Genomic DNA, 20,193 nt, shown 5'->3' with positions numbered 1-20,193 from the left:
CCTTCTGATTTCTGTTCAGCTCGTGTTGTAACCCGAGAGAAGCAGAATGGACACCATCATGTAATCCACACCTCAGTAATGCATTTCATATAACCTCATATATTAATCTCCTATAATCTAAATTGAACTGCCATCATATTAACTCTAATGAAAAATAAATCTCAAATACCTAATTCTAATTGAATTGCTTACTTCTAATAAAAGAATCTGATTAGTGTAAAAATGCTCTATGATTTTTCTCAAGAGCATCACAGGAATTTCTCCTCAGCATGTTTGTGCAATAAGATACTCTAGAGCTCTAAAAAACGTGGCTGAATTAAGACAGAAACAACCACCAAAATACTTAAAGCAGCAAAAGCACCAATAATAAGATCTCACTGTAGCCTTAACATTAGCTAGTGGCTAATATCTGCACCAGTCTGGAAATCAGGTAATATGTACTCTTACGAACAATAAACCATAACACACACCTAATCGCAATTTTATTCATAGAAAAAATGTGAGAGAGGAGCTTCACGTACAGAATCATCAGTGAAACAGAGCATGCACATTGTAAGAACTATAATTCTATGGGCTACACAAGACTGCACTATGAAAAGGAAAAGCTGATGAAAGAGCAGGTTGATTTTAGGTAACATCAGTAAGCAGGTAAACAAGAACACAGAAGTGAACAGTCTTGAGATATCAAGGCTGAAGGACACACACATTTCAGACACAAAGCATCCAAAGACATTAACCGGCAACAAGCAGTTTGTTTATTCCATTAGGAGAAAAAAAATTGTGTTTCCAGTGTGCTTAGATAAAAATCCTAAGAGCTACGTATCTAGCTTTCATACAAACTGAAACAGAACAAAAGCCAGCTTACCTTTTGCCTTTTTTACTGACATCTCTTGGAGAGTCTTTGTGTGATGACCGAGAACGGGAACTCTCTTTGTGGGACCGTTCCGAGCGCTCTGAGCGCTCCGATTTTGGGGATGGGGATTTTGCTCTTCTACTGCCACTGCTGCGAGATGGGCTGGGGGAAGCACTGTGCCGTCTTTTCCTTCGGAAAGAAAGCACGTTTGTTACATGTTACACACATACACAGAAGTAAAAATGTGTATGAAGAAAATAGATTCCCTTTCTTTGGCCCATGCAACACTAGACACTCTAAAGTAACTGGTTGGAAAAAAATTAAGACCCATGACTCATCTTCATTTACACAGCATAAAAACATTCTGCTGCATATTCTTGAAAAGCAAGGCACTTCACCACAACGCGTAATATTCCAGAAGATCTGGCTATACAAATCTTGGAACACTATATAACCAAATACTCTAGCCTTGCTACTTTGAAGAAATTTCACAAGAGAAATAGTAATTAAACATTCACAAATTTATTCATTACAGTTTTCCAGAGCAGCCAATTTACTGATATAAAGCAGAGTTAAATATATATCGCTTTCAGTTGGTCATTTTGTTATCATGCTTCCTCAGGGCTTAAATAATCAGAAAGAGGGCTCTACTCAAAAGGGCAAGTCACTTGGGAGATGTGAAAAATACCAATTCCTTTAAAACGTGGCTGAAAACTTCATATCCCAAGTGAAAAAAAACATGTTTTGTGATGCAACAATTTCAGGGTTGCTGTTGTAAGCAAAGATACTAACTGTGAGGACTGGATTTTCCTCCCAGCGAACTCAATCCAAGGGAAGTCATACCTCTCTTTTCTTGTTGGTGTACATTCCTCCTTCTCCTTCTTATCTTTAGACCTAGAATCAGATTTTTCTTTGTCTTTCTTGTCCCTTTCTCGTTCTCTTTCCAACTCCTTCTCTTTTTCCTGAATGATTAGAAGAATTCATTATTTCAGATGAGGTACAACTTTGAAGTAGGGATAATACAGAACTAATCCTAAATACCATAAAAGCACTGAATCTGGGAAGAAACTCAGTCACATCATACCCACGCTCCACACCTTTACTATTGCTTCTGGCAGAAATATTTACTGTCACACAAGCACTGCAAAAGACACAAAAGATGATGGCACCCAATGTGACGGAGTATATCTGACTATATCGTTAGAAACGAATACTCTCCAATTTTACAAGTTTCAGGGAAAAAAATATGGCTATAATACATTTTCTAAGTCAAAATAAACACGCAATGAATACGAGGAACCTCCTTCTACTCAAGCTTATTTATTGAGCTTCGTGATTCCAAACAGAAAACTGAGACAACTACAAAAACAGCAGTCCAGGTCTTCTGTAACTTCCACTCTTAATCACAGTAAAAAAACCTACAGTCAATATTTGATTTGATAATTGATGAGTAGGACTGTTTTGAAAGGCAACTTACTCTCTAGGCACAGCTCGTGCATCTATCAGAATGTTAGAAAACTAGTTATACAAAAATAAAGCTAGAACATCAGCAAGTCTGAACAGAGAGGCAAAGAAGTGTACTTCTCTCAGTCTAACATAGAAAAAAAAATCCTTCCTTGACAGATAACAGGCAGATATTCACTGCATACCCTGAATGGAATGGAACACCAAAAAAGTTGTCATTTCGCTCAAGAGAAAGGAAGGAAAAAAGCAGAGGGGAGGAAGTTGGATAATACAACTGCAGGAAATTGCTGAACAACCACACTTCATCTCATCTCATGCTTTCTTTACGCTGTTATTAACACTTTTAAATGCCCATATCATACTGACCATTACAAGCTATTCTTTGACTAAAATTCAGTGGGCTCGAGATGCGCATTTGGTAGCATAACCAATTACCTTAATAAATATGAATAAACAGTATTTTAAGCAGTCCTAATTACCTACTCTGTTAAAAAATATAAAACACTACTAGAAATTTCACTCATCAAAAGCTCATTCTATAGCAAGTTAGACAGGAGAACTACCAAGTCTGTGGGAAATACAACCAAAACCACTATTATTTTACTAGAAAAACTCATTTTATAATAGAGCTGAAGCAAAAAAGCAAAAGAGGGATTTATTCCCCCTTAACAGTGGGGTTAATAATTTAAAGAATATCTGTTACAATATCATGAAGTACTTTTTAACTAAATATCATCACTGAAGGCAAAAACAGTAAGGTGAAATAATTACTAAATAACCTAATCCAACACAAAAGTATCTAATAAAGTTATGATTATTATTATAATTACAAATTGTGGGGGGGTTTCTTTTAGACAACTGTAACTCTAAACATTCCACGTGTGATATACATCCATATCACTTCTTTCTTCAACTACAGAAAACACTGAGAAAGCAGAAAGTTTTAGGATGTAACTGCATGGAAATAAAAAGTTATTTACAACAAACTCTTAATTGCTATCATCAACTTCCAAACAGGTAAATCTGTTCCAGGATCAGCTTTGTTTTCCGTAAGTCTTTTTTCAAGATACTGCAAAAAATTACTTTAGTGAATTAAGCAGATATTGAGCACTGAATAACCCAAAGAATACATGATGTGTATCATGAATATGATGTGCAGCATTTGTATTTAGCTTCCAAGAGATGTACGTGCATGTCTAATGCCATCACTGCTCTGTCAGACTGAAAGAACATTACAGAAGCAACCACCACTTACTCTCTCTCGCTAAACACACTGTCCAAACAGGTTATTTTCTTTATTCACACAGACAATGCTAGATTTTAAAGTTGATCTGACTTCATAGTCCAGACATGACTATTAAAAATAGTAATGGAACAAAAATATTCACTTTTGGGTGACAGCATTAGCTGGAATCATCCAGAAGAGTCTTAGTGGAGAATCAGAAGTGCATTTCCTGCTTTATACCGTTCCCTCTCTTCCTTCAGAAGCCTCTAGCACAATTGGTCAATTACAAAAAAACAAAACTGAAGTGATGAACATCTTCAGTGGGCTGCTCTCCCTACCTCCTCCCTCACCTAACAGTTCACTTTACGGAGCCAATTCAGAAGCAACCTCTTCAAGGTCACAATAAATTCTACACAGTGTGAAATACTACATTTATTTTGATTTTAAAAAAGAGATGATATCTACTGTGCAGAAACAGCACTTGGATTTCAGTGTGCAGTTCAACATTACAGCACAATTTCCACAAGAACCATTTGTCATTATACTTACTGTCACCTTACATTTGATAAAATTCAATAAACGCCTATCACAGAATCAGAGCCAAACAAAGAACAGTTCTTACCCTCTGGAGCAGCTTGTCTCTGTAGTGTTCAACCTGTTCCTGAAAACTCTGGCCTGGTTTCTTAGGTCGCTTCCCAGATTCTAACTCATCCTGAAACTTCATCACCTTAAGCTGTGAAAATAATACTGACCATTAGGTGACGGGGCTTATTATTGTCATCCAGTTATGCGTGTCACTGAAAATGAAATTCCTGTCATTTATAAAGCATTGCTCATACTTTCCATACCAGTTTGCGCACAAAATGCTAACTTTAGTTAGAACAAAGCAACAAAACCACATACTTGTCCGCAGACACCTGCAGTTGTTTACAGACACATCAGGAACTAAAGGGAATTTTTTGTCATTCATTAATTCTGTTTTTCATTAGAACACTGCACCTTTGTATTTCTTGTCTTTTTCTTTCAAAATGAGACCATTTACTGCATTCTTTAATATACTGTTTCAACATCTGTCTACTAGACATTTTTCTTCAGAAACTGCCTTTCCTCCATTTAACGCTCAATTAAAATCAGATGAATGACACAGGACATTAATCGAATCTCCTCTTCAGGGCTGTCTGCAGTGAGCAGCTGATTTGGAGAGAGATGGTTTTACTGATATAATACTCTTCCACGTGCTACCAAGTTCAGTATCAAAGCTCAGCGCTGTGAAGCGTAACTCTACATTTATTTCCATGCATCCCCACCTCAGTCACAAAGTTAACCAACTGTCAGAATTCCAGGGGGATTTTTTGGTCTACATATACTAACCCTTTCTCCAACTTGGTTCACAACCTAAAACTTTGCTCACATTCCTTATCATTTGTCCATTCTTGATTCTAACTTTGATTTCACAGCTGACATGGCCTATCACAATCTTCCAATTCTTTTGGACAGGGGAGGTGTCATTTGAGGTGTGGGGAGGAACTTGGCAATAAGTCACTTTGTACTTCTCAACCCTTTTCCAAATGCTTACGCTGACTTCCAAGTATTTCCTGCTTTATTGCTGATCCTGCATAGCAATATACACAAGAGAACATTTTTTCCAGCATTTGTGGCTTCATTTTGAGGAAAAAAAAAAAAAGGATTTAAAAAGGCTTCTACCTCATGCATCACAGGATAGCATTAGAATGCACCACGTAAGGGTTTACAAAGCCCAGCATTCTAGGCTACTAACAAGAGCAAGTGAACATATGCAAATGAAACATGCTAAAATTTGTTCTAATCATAATTAGTGAGGACTACAACCTTGCACAAACAAGCCTGCAAGGAAAGCGTCACCATCACAACAGGAAACTGAAAGATGACTGCTGGGCACATTACCCATCTAAGTCATGGAACTCACTGCCAGCAAGACACCTGAAGTGCCAAGAGGAACTATTTGAATGCTTTCCCTAAGAATGTGGGTGAAAAAGGAACACAAAAAAAGAAAAAGAAATAGATCTTAACAAGTGACTACAGAGGAAAAAAGGAGGGGAAAAAGGGAGAAAAACCTATACAATAATCACTGACCCAACTCTTTGTCAAATTCTCACTTTGTTCTGCAAAAGATCACAACTGTCTCAGGAAACCTTAGTGTTTAGATTTTAAGGGTCATAAGCAGTGCTCTCTTCCACATCATCCTATCTCCCTATGAATGCACATACATTTCCTCTAACCACAGCATCTTCCTAAAATAATCAAGTCAGTTGGGCCTACTACTACTCCTGGCAAACAAGAAACTACGTGTTACAAAACGCTGAGGTGATCACAATGGCTCACTACAGGAAGGTTATTCTTTCCATCCTGCCCTATACATTCCTGTGCTCCAGCCAAAGGGTTCCTTCTCCATCCTCTCCTTACAGCAGCTGTAGTGGTCGGCCAAACCTTCCATGAACCATGTAAATTCATTAATCCAGCAGAATCCCACCTCACAATCCCATTTTTTTCCAGCATTATTAAGTTGTGTGGGCTCACAGAAAGATCAACCAGGGTACAGGTAGGCATAGGCTATTCCCTTTCAGTGGAGGTAAGCAGCTGCATAGCAGCTTGTGCTGCTTGCTTGTGGCCTTCACCACTCCTGGCATTCTGGCTGGTATTTGGCAAACCAAATACTCTTCTTTCTGATCACTTCATGCAGTGTGTGTGTGGTACTTACATTCCTCTCATAGAATTGCAGATATCCCTTCAGGAGAGAGATCCTTAAAACTCAGGCTTAAATCTGCTTAAGTATCTAATCGAGATTGTTGTAAACGTTTCACTTCCTTTAACCTGCATTCAGAAAGAACTAACTAACATGTTATTATCACTGAAATGTTCTCATGTTTTGTTTTTTAATTATTTACTTAACTACTCTTGGGCAACAGAAGTAAAACTTATAAATTCCTTTAATTTTAGGAGCAGAGATGCCAACTTTATCTAGGCCATCTCTATAGTCAGTAGTACACAAAGTAACATGGAAAAGGAAAACTTTTCCTTTGCTATCTACTTGCATTTTACCCACAAAAGCTCCCTCACAACACTGTTTGGAGGCTTTCATAAGCACTACAGCTATTAGCAGAGTGCAGAGCAGAATGCAAAGCGCCAGGTACCACGGGAGTTCTTGTCAGTTACCTCTACTGTATCCTCCAATGCAGGGATCACATTTCTCACTAAACCTAAGGCAGTACATCACACAAATTCAAGAGAAACAGCTCCACAGTAAGTCTTTTTTTCTTTCCTATCTGTTCTAACTTTGATATTTTTTTCCCACTCCTCAAACTGCATGGAAGACTCGTTTTAAAAAGATTCTGCTTTTCCTATCAAGTATGGTTTTAATCACTGGATAACCAATAACCAAGTCACAGGAAGGGTAACATCTTACTACCACCATTCATGCAAAATGCAGGCTGATACCAGCCTACAGCTTTCTTTATTCTGACAAACAGGTGTGGCTCCCTCGCTTAAACACATTTCCCCAACTGTTCCTGGCTGTTTAACCTTTTGCTGATACTGAATTTGTATACAGTGATTTCCAGGGAAAAATGCTTTTCAACAAGATGCTATTGCACACACAATACCAAGCCTCTACCAAGCCTCAGAACTTAAATGCTTAGGTTCAAAGAACTTAATACTAGTATATGCCACTCCAATTAACAATAAGCTAATCACCAGATAATTGATTAAAGACAGAACCTCCTTCTTGATGTGTAACTGTATTGAAGTCTAGAGGTATTATAGGGCAGACTTCTGAGCAGCATAAACTGACTTGCTCTTCCTTAAAAGAGACTCACTGATAAGGATGCAAGAAGTCCTAGCCTTCACAGGATGCAGAGCAAAATATTGCTTTGGAAGCCTGTGTTTTCCAACAAGCTGTGGCTACTATGATTTGTGAAGCTATCCTATCATTAACGACAGATGACAGCTGTACTGATGTGCAGATCTGAAATACCTTTTCAACTCTAACAGAACCGTAACATACTCAGTCTCATGCACAGGATGCCGCATGTCTTAGAGCTAAGCAATTCTTCCCTTTTTTCTTCTGTAAAAAAAAGAAGTAGATTCAAAGATTTCAAATAGACCAGAATCTCTGCAGCATTATGATAGTCATCATCATCTAAGGAAAAACTGCTACAAATAGCAAAACTACTGGTCAAGCAAAGGCCAATTTATCTCATCTGTTATTACTAAGTTGGAAAGAGTTCATATGTTTATTATGTTATCTCCAACATTTTGCAGTAGCATCAAATGAGCTATATACACAAATCTTCTCAGACTGCAGAGATTAAGAAGTTATATTGTTATAGAGATGATAACAAGCCTCAAATAGATCCTATGTCTTGATCAACAAATATACAGAAAATGAATATTCTGCACATGAAGTACCATAATCCACTGAAAGAAATAATGGAAACCATATGGAAATTCAGTTTCTTAACAAAGAAAGAGAGCCTTTAAATCCAGAATAGGCCTCAGATGCAATCTTCTCTTGTGGATTATGTTTAATCTATTCTTATCTCATCTCTTGCCTTCTGCCTTCTCCACTGGAGACCAAATTCTACGTAAAAGAACTTTAATCTCCCATGTTCAAGAAAGTAAAGACAATTACTGTTTTCCTTTATGACACACAGGAAAAACCTCTTTGCCTCTTGTTAGAAAAATAAGTCATACAACAATATGACAACTTTTGCTAGTGAAAAAAGGATCTCCGTATGCACTGGGCAGGGTGCTACTGACAGAGCACACAGAACTCTGTGACAGAATCCTACCCACATTTCCTGTAGTGGAGAGTCTGAACAGGAAGACTGAAAGCCATTCGTCTTCTACCTCTGCTTAAGAAATCAGACATTGCTTTGAGGTCTCAGTGGCTACTGAAAAGGAGAACCTTCACAGAATCACAGAATGGTCAGGTTTGGAAGGGACCTCAAGGCTCATGAATCTCCAACCCCCCTGCCTCACGCAGGGCCACCAACCTCCCCATTAAATACTAGACTGGGCTGCCCAGAACCCCATCCAATCTGGCCTTGAACACCTCTAGCAATGGGGCATCCACAACCTCCCTGGGCAGCCTGTTCTAGCACCTCACCACTCTCATACTAAAGAACTTAGTGCTTAAAGAACCTCCTCCAGTTCTGACCTGATAAGGACTGATATGGCTGGATTTATGAAAAATCTGCTTCTTACTGCAGATGAAGCCTGCACTGTGCTTCTTCAGCACAGACTTGATCTGTAAACTTCAAAGGAATTAATCACCTTGTCATTTTGTTCACAAATAAGTTCCTGCACCTTCCAAAATGTGCACTCCTGTACTGAGAGGTTGAGATCACAAGTTACCACAGAAAGTCACAATCTACAGTATCAAAAAAAAAAAAAAAAAAAGCCACTACATAAGCAGCTGCTGTTCTGAAGGTTTGAAGACTGGCATCCAAGTGATTTCAGCTTCTGAAACTAAGGAGATTTGCTCTGGCTAAGTCTGCCAGAAATGTCTGGTACACATCTAAACAATGAGAGGATGCAGGCTTAACTTGAAACAATTCTTGAAGCCTATTTGCACAAGGATAGATGCAGGCAAAGGGTTAATAACCTGAAATCTCAGCTATATATAGCCTGTGCTGACAGGGCCAAGGTTCCTTAAGCTTCTTTCTTACTCCACCTTCCTCTCCAGCCAACAAGCGTAAATAACTGTGCCAAGAGAAACTGTTATTTGTATAGCAAAAATTTCAAAACTATGCATAAAAAAATAGTTTCAGCTTCCATGGTAATTATCACGTAAACATCTAGAGAATTAGCCTTCACCAGAGATATTAGATGACATTTTTGACAGTATATTAGATAGCATATCTGTTCAAGTCAGCAATTGTGGTTTGTTTGGGGAACTTTTCATTTTCATTTTTTTAATATAATTCCTGTCTTTGAACCCGGCAATGGATGTGTTCTTTGGCAGGAATTGAGTACATAGCAGAAAGCTTTCAGCGTGAACAATTTAAAGCAACACAGGAAGTACACATCTATCAATGATAAATTTACATAGAAATCTGAGAATTTAAGCACATCAGCATAGTGCCTGAAGTGTTTCAAAAGTGAAAAAAATTACACTCCTATTCTGGTGATTTGTGGTAATATAGAAGGCAAGAAATCCAAACAACTCAAAAGTTTACTGCCTAATCTGTTGCAGGCAGAGGATGCATTTATGAACACTTAGTATAAAATTGCTAACTTTTGAGTAAATCACTTCATTATCTACCTCAACAATTGCTAAGGTAAAATTATTTAAACATGTTCATAAAGGTTAACATTTACAAGAAGATACCCTTACTTGGAATGAGCCCTTCCCACACCTGCTATAATAATTATAGTAAAATGAAAACTTGTTTTGCTTGTACTTCAATTTGCCTAACATGGATTTTCTACAAAACTACTGCCACCTTGAAATAAGAGAGGTTTAGGTTCCATTTGTCTTTTCCGAAGTAATTCACAACTTACTTCAAACGGCCACATGCTATGAGCTTTCACATTACTGTGATAAGCAAGAGGCACTTAAGTTCTTAGTTACCATTCATTAATTTTCATAAAATAAGTTTTTAAATGGAAGCGTGTTTGCAATAAACAAAGGGTGTGATAATTTTATAACGTTAATGCTTGCAAACCCTTAAGGAATATTATGGGAGTTTGCTAATGTCTCATTTGCTAAGCAATACAGTGTAGCACAAACAGGTAGGCAGTTCAATGCCACCTTCAGAATTATAATCTACCACGTGGAGATACTGTAACTGCAACAGCAGCTTAGCAGCCTGTTAGTACCATTTTAAATCACTGAATAGAAGGTACAAAAAACAGCAGTATCAATGCATTACAGGTTTCAAAACCAAATAAAGGCTGGAAATTAGCATGTAGTTTTAAACCTGATTTGCATGGCAATGTATGAGACTTAACCACTAATTTTTTCCTGTGTTATCTTAAGTCAACATAAAAGCAAGGCAATAGTAAACCAACCTTTATAAAAAAAATACACCAGACTACATAAACCTGTATATCAGAACCATATTTCAATATATTTAAATAATATTTCAAAATAATTTCCAACAGTAAGTAGAGAAGTTATGGACAGGGGGAATTGTAAAGATACAGAAGGTTGGCACAAAATACCACACACCCACCTCAATCTCCCGGAGTTTGGCACGTTTCTCTTCACTCATTTCTGAATATTTGACTGATGACTTGGACTCAGGCATCTCTTCTTTAATGGGATTGGAATACATGTGTTGCTCTTCAGACTTTGAACTCTGAGTGTCTTCCTCATCTTCGCTTTCCTCTTCTTGACTTTACAGAAAACAAAGAATCAACTGGTTTGTACATACCAATGACAATCTGTTATAAAATTTACCATCTCTACTACTCAGTTTGCATTTAGTTACTAGTTTAGAAATCTGCTAAATGTAACAAACTGCAGTTACACAAACGTCTCAGTCTGTGAGGCAGATACTTCTATATTTTCATTTAATTGTATCACTAACTTTTATTCCTCAGATAATTTACATTTTTCGTATAAACAAAACAAGAATTCTTGAAATTTACAGTCAGCAAACCCAGATAGAACTCAGTTACAAGACAAGTTATTACTTCAGTCGAATCTGTAAGTACTGTAATCATGTTTTTCAGATATAATTAGTGCTATTGAAGAACGAAACTACCTATGCTCTATTTTTGAAAGCAAGCCTCAACCATGGCAAATATTCAAAATGATATTCCCAGATTGGCCGCTAGAGTGCTTCAGCACAACACAGAAGGCAGTAAAATGTTTAAAGCGCTACTAACAGATGCTCTCTATTTGCCTGAAGAATGAAGACTGCTGAAAAACAACAGATGGTAGGAAGTCTATAAGCATCTAAACATACACATCAGAATATCATTCATTCTTCCGTGTACAGAGAGAAGGCAGAGTTTTAGACCCCTTCAAATAAATTTGACATTCAAGATCACCAAACTGTAAATACTACCCCAGATCTAACTATTTGACATTAAATAAGTTAACAAATCATTATCGTTTTAAAGATAACAGTTAACAACTCTACCACAAAGTGCATTTTACCATGTTCACAGGGGCCAAAAGCATGCTGCAATAAAATTCTGGCTATTTTCTTATATTTTTACTTTGAATATTTCTTTTGTTCTGCTCTTGTAATAAACATCTAACATAAACAGATTATCAAGACATTCAATCTCAAAGGTAGAAAATAAATCATTTTTCATACTGATGAAAATGTATTCAAGTGCCCTCAATTTCTAAGATTTTAAGCAAAAGCAATCTGAAAAGTAACATGTGAACAAGTTAAAATGCCAATGCAGATGTGTTTAAAATTTAAAATGTGTTTCTATAACTTTGGTGGCACCTGAGCTTTCAGAAAAAAATACTTCTTAATAAAGGGAAATGCTAGACAAAGATAAGAAAAAATCCAAACATTTACTTTGGTATTTCTTCCTCCTCAGATTCCTCATGTTGATCAAAAAGCTCCCATTTAGAAGTGGTAACAGCTAGAAAACACAATAAGATAATTTCAACAACAGAAAAAGTTATCACTTTATCTGAAAATTCCTATTTGTAGGTACAATAAAAATCACATTATGGCAAAACCTTACAGCATCTAACACTTAATATAGACTTCTTAATTCACAAATATTACAAATTACAACTTATCAGAATATGTATTGCTTACAGATATCCACTTACATCATCTACTGTGTCAGTAAACATTTCAGAAGCAATGAAATATTTGTTAGCTTATAAAATCTTAACTGTCACAAACATATTTGCAAAAAGACTTCTATATACAGAAAAATACTCTGATTTTTCTAATAATTACTCTTAATGAATCAGAAATTAGTTTTAAAGGCTGGGAGGCTGCTGAAGTACATAAATAAAAACAAAATAAACCAATTCCTTCACAGAAGACAACCAAGAAAAAAAAAATCACAACTGAAAACTGCGGCATTATTACAGAAATCATATTAGCATTTTCAAACAGAGCAGCTGAAAATAATCATTAAATCAGTAAGTGAATTTAAGCTGCCAGCTTACTTAGGAAAACAGTCTTCCAACAGATACTCTGAAAACTAACCTTGAGCTTCCAATTCTGATTCATCCACTGCTTCCCACTTTGAAGGAGCAACTTTAAATATAGGCTCATTCTTTTTTGAGTCTTCAGCTGTATCCACTGTTGGAGAAAGACCCAGAAAAATCATTTCCTAAGCTCAACAAAAATTCTAACTTAAAAATTCTTACTAAACAGTCTGAAGCTAATGCTGAAGTTTATTATATCACTTTATCAATTGCAAAGAAAATAAGTATTTGGAAGCTGAGATGCATCTATTGTCATGTACCTCAAAAAATTACAATCTAAAGTAAATTTTAAATTAATTCCTCCTATGATTAATTGAAATTAAGCAGTTACTAAACCACATGAGTCCAGGTTGTTCGAGGGGACTAGAGGTGGCCACAAAGATTGTCAACATCCATAATCAAAAACTGAAGGTTTGAATTGCAAGTGTAGTTGAAATATTTCATACAAGGTACTCCATCAAGATCATCATCCAACGATTTAATAGGAACTCCATCCAGATCATCAATAGGAGCAGCATCAATAGGAATTCCATCCACATCTTCTAATGGAGCACCATCAAGCTCTTCCTCAATGGGAGCACCATCAAGATCATCTGGTACTTCCTGAAAGAAGATAATATCAAATAAATCTAGATAAAGATTGAGTAAATCAAAGAATAAATCTAAGTTGTTTTTTTTATTATTTTTCCAATTACTTATTTCTTTTTAAAGAGAACTGCTTTAAAAGACTTGGAACACCCCCAAAAACCCCTCAAATTTAACATAATTTTCCACTACCAACTACATTTGCTTATTGCTGAGTAAAAGTATGACAGTGTCATCCTATACAAAATGATAAGCAAGAACCTGAATTTGTCCATAACGTACTGGAAAATTTGTAGTATCAATCCAAAAAATCTTGTGATCCAAATAAAAACATTAAGCTGAGGGTTAACTCAAAATGTGCCAATCAGTCAGACAGACTGCACTTATTACATATGAAAGGTCTCCTAAGAACCAGTCATTTGAACCACTGTCAGAAATTAACTATTTAGCAAGAATAAGTAAATATTATTTGAAGAGAATCAAGACAGCAGAAACAAAACTTTAAACAAGTCAGTAGACATTCATTCAGTGCTAATGGTACCCTAGAATTTTTAAGCACTGAGCTTTAAAATACTGAAGAACAGTGAACGCATCACTATTTTAGTGAGTCAACAGAACTCACTACAGAGCCTGTTTAAAATAACCACTAACCAGGGGCAGGGAAATAAAAAGAAGACAGATATATGCTGTAACGTAACTAAAAAGTTAGCAACTTTTTGCTCTAACATAACACAAAGACCAACGCAGAATACCACCAGTGCAAATCATCTATTGCAAGTCTTTCCTTCCAAATTAAGAAAGATGAAATGGCTCTTTTAAACTAACCACGAAACTCATGCAGAAAGAAAACCGATGGCTCATTTAACTAATTCCAAGCGTTCCGCTTACAAAGAAGCAAATGTGTTTCTGACAGATTCTTGGCAATACCAGGCAAAGTATTCACAAGTAGGCCAATAGTCATACAGAGAAGGAAGAACAAAACTCGCCCACCTAGTGAAGGGGCTCTCTGGCTATGCAGCACTCCTTCTCAGAAAGCAGCCTAGGCCCAAGAAATGCTCTCCCTTCAGTGGCTGGCCCTTACATGAGTCCAGGGTGGCTCCACCCTGGCTTCACCCCTTCTGTCATGTATGGAACACAGAGGCAAACAATTTGCCCGTGTTCCCTGGACCAGCCTCACCCCTTCAGCAGGTGCTCAATCACCAGTTCAAGCCACGACCTAAAAGTTCCCCTACACCACATTATTCAGAATTCTCAAAAACTAAAACTAACGGTTGAAAAATCAAACTCTGAATTCACAGACACTGCAGAGTACTGCCAACACATAGAAAATGTACATCATTCTGCACTAGCCTTTGCTCTGAAACGGTTGCAGAAAGCTATCTGGTGCAGTATATTATCTACAAGCTGCAAACACACTAACAGATTAAACAGTATTTGCATCTGAGTATATGTTACACCTGTCTTTAAGACAAAGGATTTGACATTAATAAAAAAGGTTGTGGTGCTACATAAGCATGTTCATACCACAAAGATTAACCAAAATCCATAAATTACTTTTACAAATAACAGCTTTATTTATCAAATAAATATCCAAATATCCCTTATTATCCCTATTTATCCCTATTTATACATATTTATCCCTAAATATGTAAGTTCTATTCTACACCTACACATTCTCTCATCATCTGCTCGCATCACTACTAAGGACACTTACTTCTGTTTCTTTGTCTTCCATGATATTTACAAGCCCCAAGAAAATGTTCTGTAGTTTGATCAAAAATGGTTCTGGATAGATTGCCCAGTCTTCCCATGCTCGGAAGCATGTCATTACCCGTTGCTAGAAGCAATAGGAAAAAAAGAGCTAATAAGTTTGCATTAAGAAATTGTAAGTGACTGAAAATACATCAGAGAAAGCTACCACTATAGAGATAGTCCTAACAAGTTCCCTATTGGAACATACAACAATGATACTATACTGGCAAGGCAAGTAACAAAAAATTTATATAAATACATTAGGATTTTTTTATTTCTTTGAAATCTCACTTGAATGGAAGTATACAATGGTTTTAAAATAGCAAATAACTAAAACTGATTATCAATCTAGCGCAACTGGGAATGAAGGTAGAAGAACAAAGATTTAAACCTTAACACAGAAAAACCAGCTACACTGTAAACTTCACATTTAAGCTTCAAATTTAAAAAAAAAATAACCAAAAAAGAAAAAAACCTGCATCACTAAAACAGTAGAAGGATTAGAAGGAAAGAGCGGGGCTAAGCATATGGAATGGAAAAGCTGAACACTACCTGAAAAAATTGTTCTTAATTACATGTGGTCAGATTGCTTATCACACCTCAAAAAAAATAGGATTATTATCTAAAATATTTAAAAACTAATTTATGCTTCTAAGTCCAGAAGTTTCTTTCAACATAAAGCAGCAAAAATTTATTTTTGGAAGTGAAATATGGGTGGTCCTAAAGTAACTAAGAATCTAAGAAACTTTGCTGGCACTACTTAAATACCAGATATACTCTACACTCCACTACTAAATGTACCACTAGGTATATAATCTCTCACACACTAGCTGTCTTCCTAACATTTCATTTATATTTCTCTTCAGAAGAGAAGGCAAGAAGCGTGAAATAGAAAAGCTGCTGCTTCTCCAGTAATTTCAGAAAGACCAAAGTTAATTTCAAGGCTATTTCTGCAAGAAAGGAAACATTTTTCTTTCAGTAAAGCTTAATTACAAAGCTCGAAGTTTAAGCCACCCATCCTAGTATTCAATGGCTTGTGCAGGAACATCTGTGTATTTGACTTCTATGTCATATAAATAACAATTAAATACATACCTTGAAATTTTCAGACTGTAAATGGCCTTGTATTGTACGGTAAGTAGCATTGAGATCAGAGAATATCTGACATAATTTTGTTTCAAAACTAGAATTAAACATATACATTTCTTTAGTTAAACTTTGTAATATATCTTTTCTGGACATACATAAGTCTTGAAAGTACCTGGGACACAGGATTCAAAAGCACAAGATTCCAATCCCTATACTTGGTTTAAAATGAATTACAAGGTAAATATGGTTACTACATATTAAATCAGCTTTGACAACAACAGATCTATGAAGGGAGATCTTCACATCTGCTGCAGTCTTTTTATATAGCCTGAAAAACTGAATGAGAATAAAAGGTGTTTTACAATCCTACACAGAATCAAAGTATTCTCAAAAATCATTTTTTAAAAATTCTTAGTTGTTTCTCTTCTCTTAATGAAAGGCCCTCAATGAAAGCAATGAGTAACAGCTGCTTTGCTTCTCTTTGAGTTTCCCTTAACATGCAAAAAATAAACTAGCAAAGCAAAGACAAGAAACGTGATTTGCAATCAGTACACTTTCACAACATGTTGAATATTCCCCATCATGCTATAATAACACATTAATGATACTCCAGGCAACAAACGCAATCATTTATCTGTATAGAGCAAAGCTTCTTTCCCTTGTACATTTTTGGTAAATTCTGCTCAGCATCATAGAAACAAAGTGCATAAGTCCCTTGTAAGGTCTCAAAACTTGGTGAAGAAGTGGGGAAGAAAAAACACAAATTAAAAAATTACTTCTTAAATTATAAACTCTATTTCAAAAACTCATTCCTTTGCAAATATGCCTTGCTATCCCATACCTGGAATATTATGTATAGCCTCTATATAGAAAAATATGCACATATCCTCATCCTCAAGGTTCCAAGCAAGCCACTGCTTGCATAGAGCACATACAAGGCCTTTTGGGTTTTTTCATTTGTTTTACAAAACATCCTCTGCATTAATGTGCTGCATCTTACACAGTTTCAGGTAAAAACATGCAAGAACTACCAGTGTCGCAATGGGATCGTCAGAGACACTTGTGAATTCCCCTACTACCACATTTATCCAGAGATGCACAAAACTGAACTCAACTCCTTTTTAATCAGCAATCATCCAAAATATTGTACTTACAATTTTCTATAGTAGGAAGCATTGGCAACTTTAGCTGAAGAGTTGTACAACACATCTGACACCAGATATAATCTTGCTATCTACAAAAAAGAATGCTCAAATTAAGATAACATTAGAGCTTAATTATCCTGAAAATATATGCATTTTCCAGATATGATACAAGATGGTCTAAACCATCTAGAAGTATGAAATTAGAATTAATAATTAATAATGCAGACACGTTGCTAATATACATACTAAGATGCTATTAGCCCCCTGTTACGCCATAGGCTGCTAGCCACGTTGTAAAGCCAGACTGCAGCATTCCAGTTACTATTTCTTATTTCTGAATGGATTGCTCTGCAGTTTTCAATTTCAGAGCAAGGCAAAACATTATTCATAAGCAATTTCAGCAAGGAGTATAGTGTGTTACAAAAATACAACAAACGATACTTGAATTCAAGGTCTGGTCTTAATATGAAGTCTTAACACTAAGACTTACAAAACAGTGCTCGAAAATTACACACGCACACTGATTGTTAATTGAGCTCTTCCCCAAAAAACAGAAGTATGATTACAGAAAATCTCCACACCTTCTTGGGAAGAGGAGTCTTCAGAATCGACAGCGACTCTGTAATGCAGTCTACAATTTCTTCAGCAGCTTCTGCATTATTTAGACAGAAAACCATAGCATCGCCAATATCATTTTTTCGAGGCGTTAATCCACGCAGAATCTCCTCTAGCTTGTCTCTCTGTCTGAAATAGGAGGATTATAATACTTTCAATGTAAAGTTAGCACTGTTTGGGGAATTTCTATTTCATAATGTCTTTGCTTCTGCCGTCTTCAGGACTAAAGAAATTCGAAATACTTTCCAATTCTACTCCTGAGCTTTTTTTCAATGACTCATAACATGCATCAGTAAGTCCAAGTTCATTACATAAATGAATAATACACAAAAAATTCACTACTTGAGTATTGACTATGAATAGAAATGAAGAAAAAATAGCTGCCAAACAGCTAATGCAGAATATCAATATATCCAAACATGTTATAATCAATTTGAACATTTAAGCCTGAATGAAAAACAGATAAATGGAAGCCACGTAAGCAATTTCTAATATGGAATTGGAATCATCAGATACAGAAAGCTAGCAGAAAGCAATTCTTCCAGGTTTTCCTGGAAGAAGTCAATACAATACAAAGAAATAACTTTTAAAAGAACATCCTTTTAACCTTTCAAAAAGGGAATGTGAATTACTTAATATGTAATACATATGTAGGAATGTGCATTACAATACAAGTTGTGGTTCTGAAGTTTGAATTATTACTTAAGTATTACTTAAGACTTCAGAACCACAACTTGCATCATAGTTATGATGAAAAGGACAAAATGAGGCTATGGATGACAGCAAAATTTAAGAAATCATGTATTTCCAGTACTGCAGCCATCCCCATCACACTTAAGATACACCGCAAAGAACTGACAGTCTCTCCCTTTCTGCTAATTAGTAACTGCTCTCTATTTTAATTTCAGAATAACAACATCAATACATTTAAGATTATAATAACTGTTAAGTTCATTCAGTTCCTAAAATGCTGAGATCAGTGTTCTGTAATTTCATTTAGAGATGAATGTTTCCAAGTTTTCCAGAAAACATGGAAAAACTCTTCTCATACTTCCCATCCCCTTCATGCAAAGGCTTAACATCCATTCCACTGAAAGAACTCATGGTTCATTGAAGACAAACCTAACAAAATCCAGACTGTACTTAGCACTAAGTATTATCAAAAAGGCACTAATATAAAAAATAGTGAATGAGAGTTCATACTCCTCCTTAAGTGCACCCTTCTTGTTCGGTTCCTCCACAAATGCCTCTGTTTCTTGCTCTTCTGACATCCCATGTAAATATGGATTTAGTGGTGGTGGCCTCCAAAACGATCCATTTTTGAACATACGGAAATCTTCTGTCCTCCACTTGGTTGGAGCATCTCCCTGTAAAGAACAAGTTTTTGATTTGGCTTTCATTTGTTTAAGTTTACTTCGTAATTCTTAAGGTTACAAACTGACACTAAAAACTTTACTTACCTGAAGAATTGAATAAAGCTTCCATCTATAATACACATGGGCTGGAGTCTGGTTTTCAAACAGAAACCTAAACCAGAGAAGAGAGACACACAAAACACACTGGAGGTTAATTATCTGAAGATAATTTGAAGGAAGCCATCACAAATATATCCAATCCCTGTTTACAATCCCACTCAACTGCACAATCACTGCTGGAGCTACTGCAGCCTTGGCACAAGCTGAGGAGCTCACAGCCATACAGTCAGGCTGCTCAGACTGCATACTAAATGACTTGAAGTCTTCCACCCATAAGCTGTCAGAACACTCTGACAAGATCAGGCAAAAATCCACAGTGTTTTTAAACGGCCAGATCTTTTACTTTGGCCTGCATATTTTCCTCCATTTGTACATTAATTCAAAACAAACACTTAAAAATGGTTTATTTGTGGTAATTTTGAATAGGCCTTTTAGTATTTCCATAAATTAAATTCTTCTGATTGCATCTCAAAAGAATTTTAGAAATATACCTTAAATTTCATTAACAACAGCAGGAAGTTCTCACAACTTCACTATGCCAGATCAAGTTTAATCCTAACTGTACTGACATCAAATGAAATGCTTTGATTCCCAATTCTTTCTACGGGTTAGAAATTAGGCTCTAGAAATCAGGGAAGATGTGTTTCCAATGAGTTATTTTGTTTGCTTTTGAAGAGATTTGATTTTATTTAGTTTGCTTCTTTTTTAAATGTATTCTACTGCTTTTATAAATGTATTCTACTGCTTCCACAGACGATGCTGAATTTCTCAGATAATTCAAAATTAATTTTTTAATATTTGTGCAAATAACTCAT

General features: G+C 36.0%; 1 protein-coding gene across 4 annotated transcripts in view; it reads right to left on the bottom strand.

Moving 5' to 3' along the window:
- The window catches only part of U2SURP (U2 snRNP associated SURP domain containing), a gene marked incomplete at its 5' end in the record, with an annotated part of 41,565 nt that overhangs the window by 793 nt on the left and 20,579 nt on the right, over window positions 1–20,193 (bottom strand). For all 4 annotated transcript variants that reach the window (XM_079539855.1, XM_079539856.1, XM_079539857.1 and 1 more), the window contains 13 exons: window positions 866–1,042; window positions 1,697–1,815; window positions 4,165–4,275; window positions 10,757–10,919; window positions 12,065–12,131; window positions 12,716–12,811; window positions 13,164–13,320; window positions 15,017–15,139; window positions 16,150–16,237; window positions 17,298–17,377; window positions 17,870–18,032; window positions 19,107–19,270; window positions 19,364–19,430. In XM_079539855.1, coding sequence (XP_079395981.1) covers window positions 866–1,042; window positions 1,697–1,815; window positions 4,165–4,275; window positions 10,757–10,919; window positions 12,065–12,131; window positions 12,716–12,811; window positions 13,164–13,320; window positions 15,017–15,139; window positions 16,150–16,237; window positions 17,298–17,377; window positions 17,870–18,032; window positions 19,107–19,270; window positions 19,364–19,430 — 1,575 coding nt within the window. The remainder of the gene's footprint in view (window positions 1–865; window positions 1,043–1,696; window positions 1,816–4,164; window positions 4,276–10,756; window positions 10,920–12,064; window positions 12,132–12,715; window positions 12,812–13,163; window positions 13,321–15,016; window positions 15,140–16,149; window positions 16,238–17,297; window positions 17,378–17,869; window positions 18,033–19,106; window positions 19,271–19,363; window positions 19,431–20,193) is intronic.

Source organism: Tetrao urogallus, assembly GCF_951394365.1.
Source record: "Tetrao urogallus genome assembly, chromosome: 9".
NCBI lineage: Eukaryota > Metazoa > Chordata > Aves > Galliformes > Phasianidae > Tetrao > Tetrao urogallus.
The sequence above is the reverse complement of the archived record's forward strand: the minus strand, read 5'-3'. Positions and strand labels throughout refer to the sequence as shown.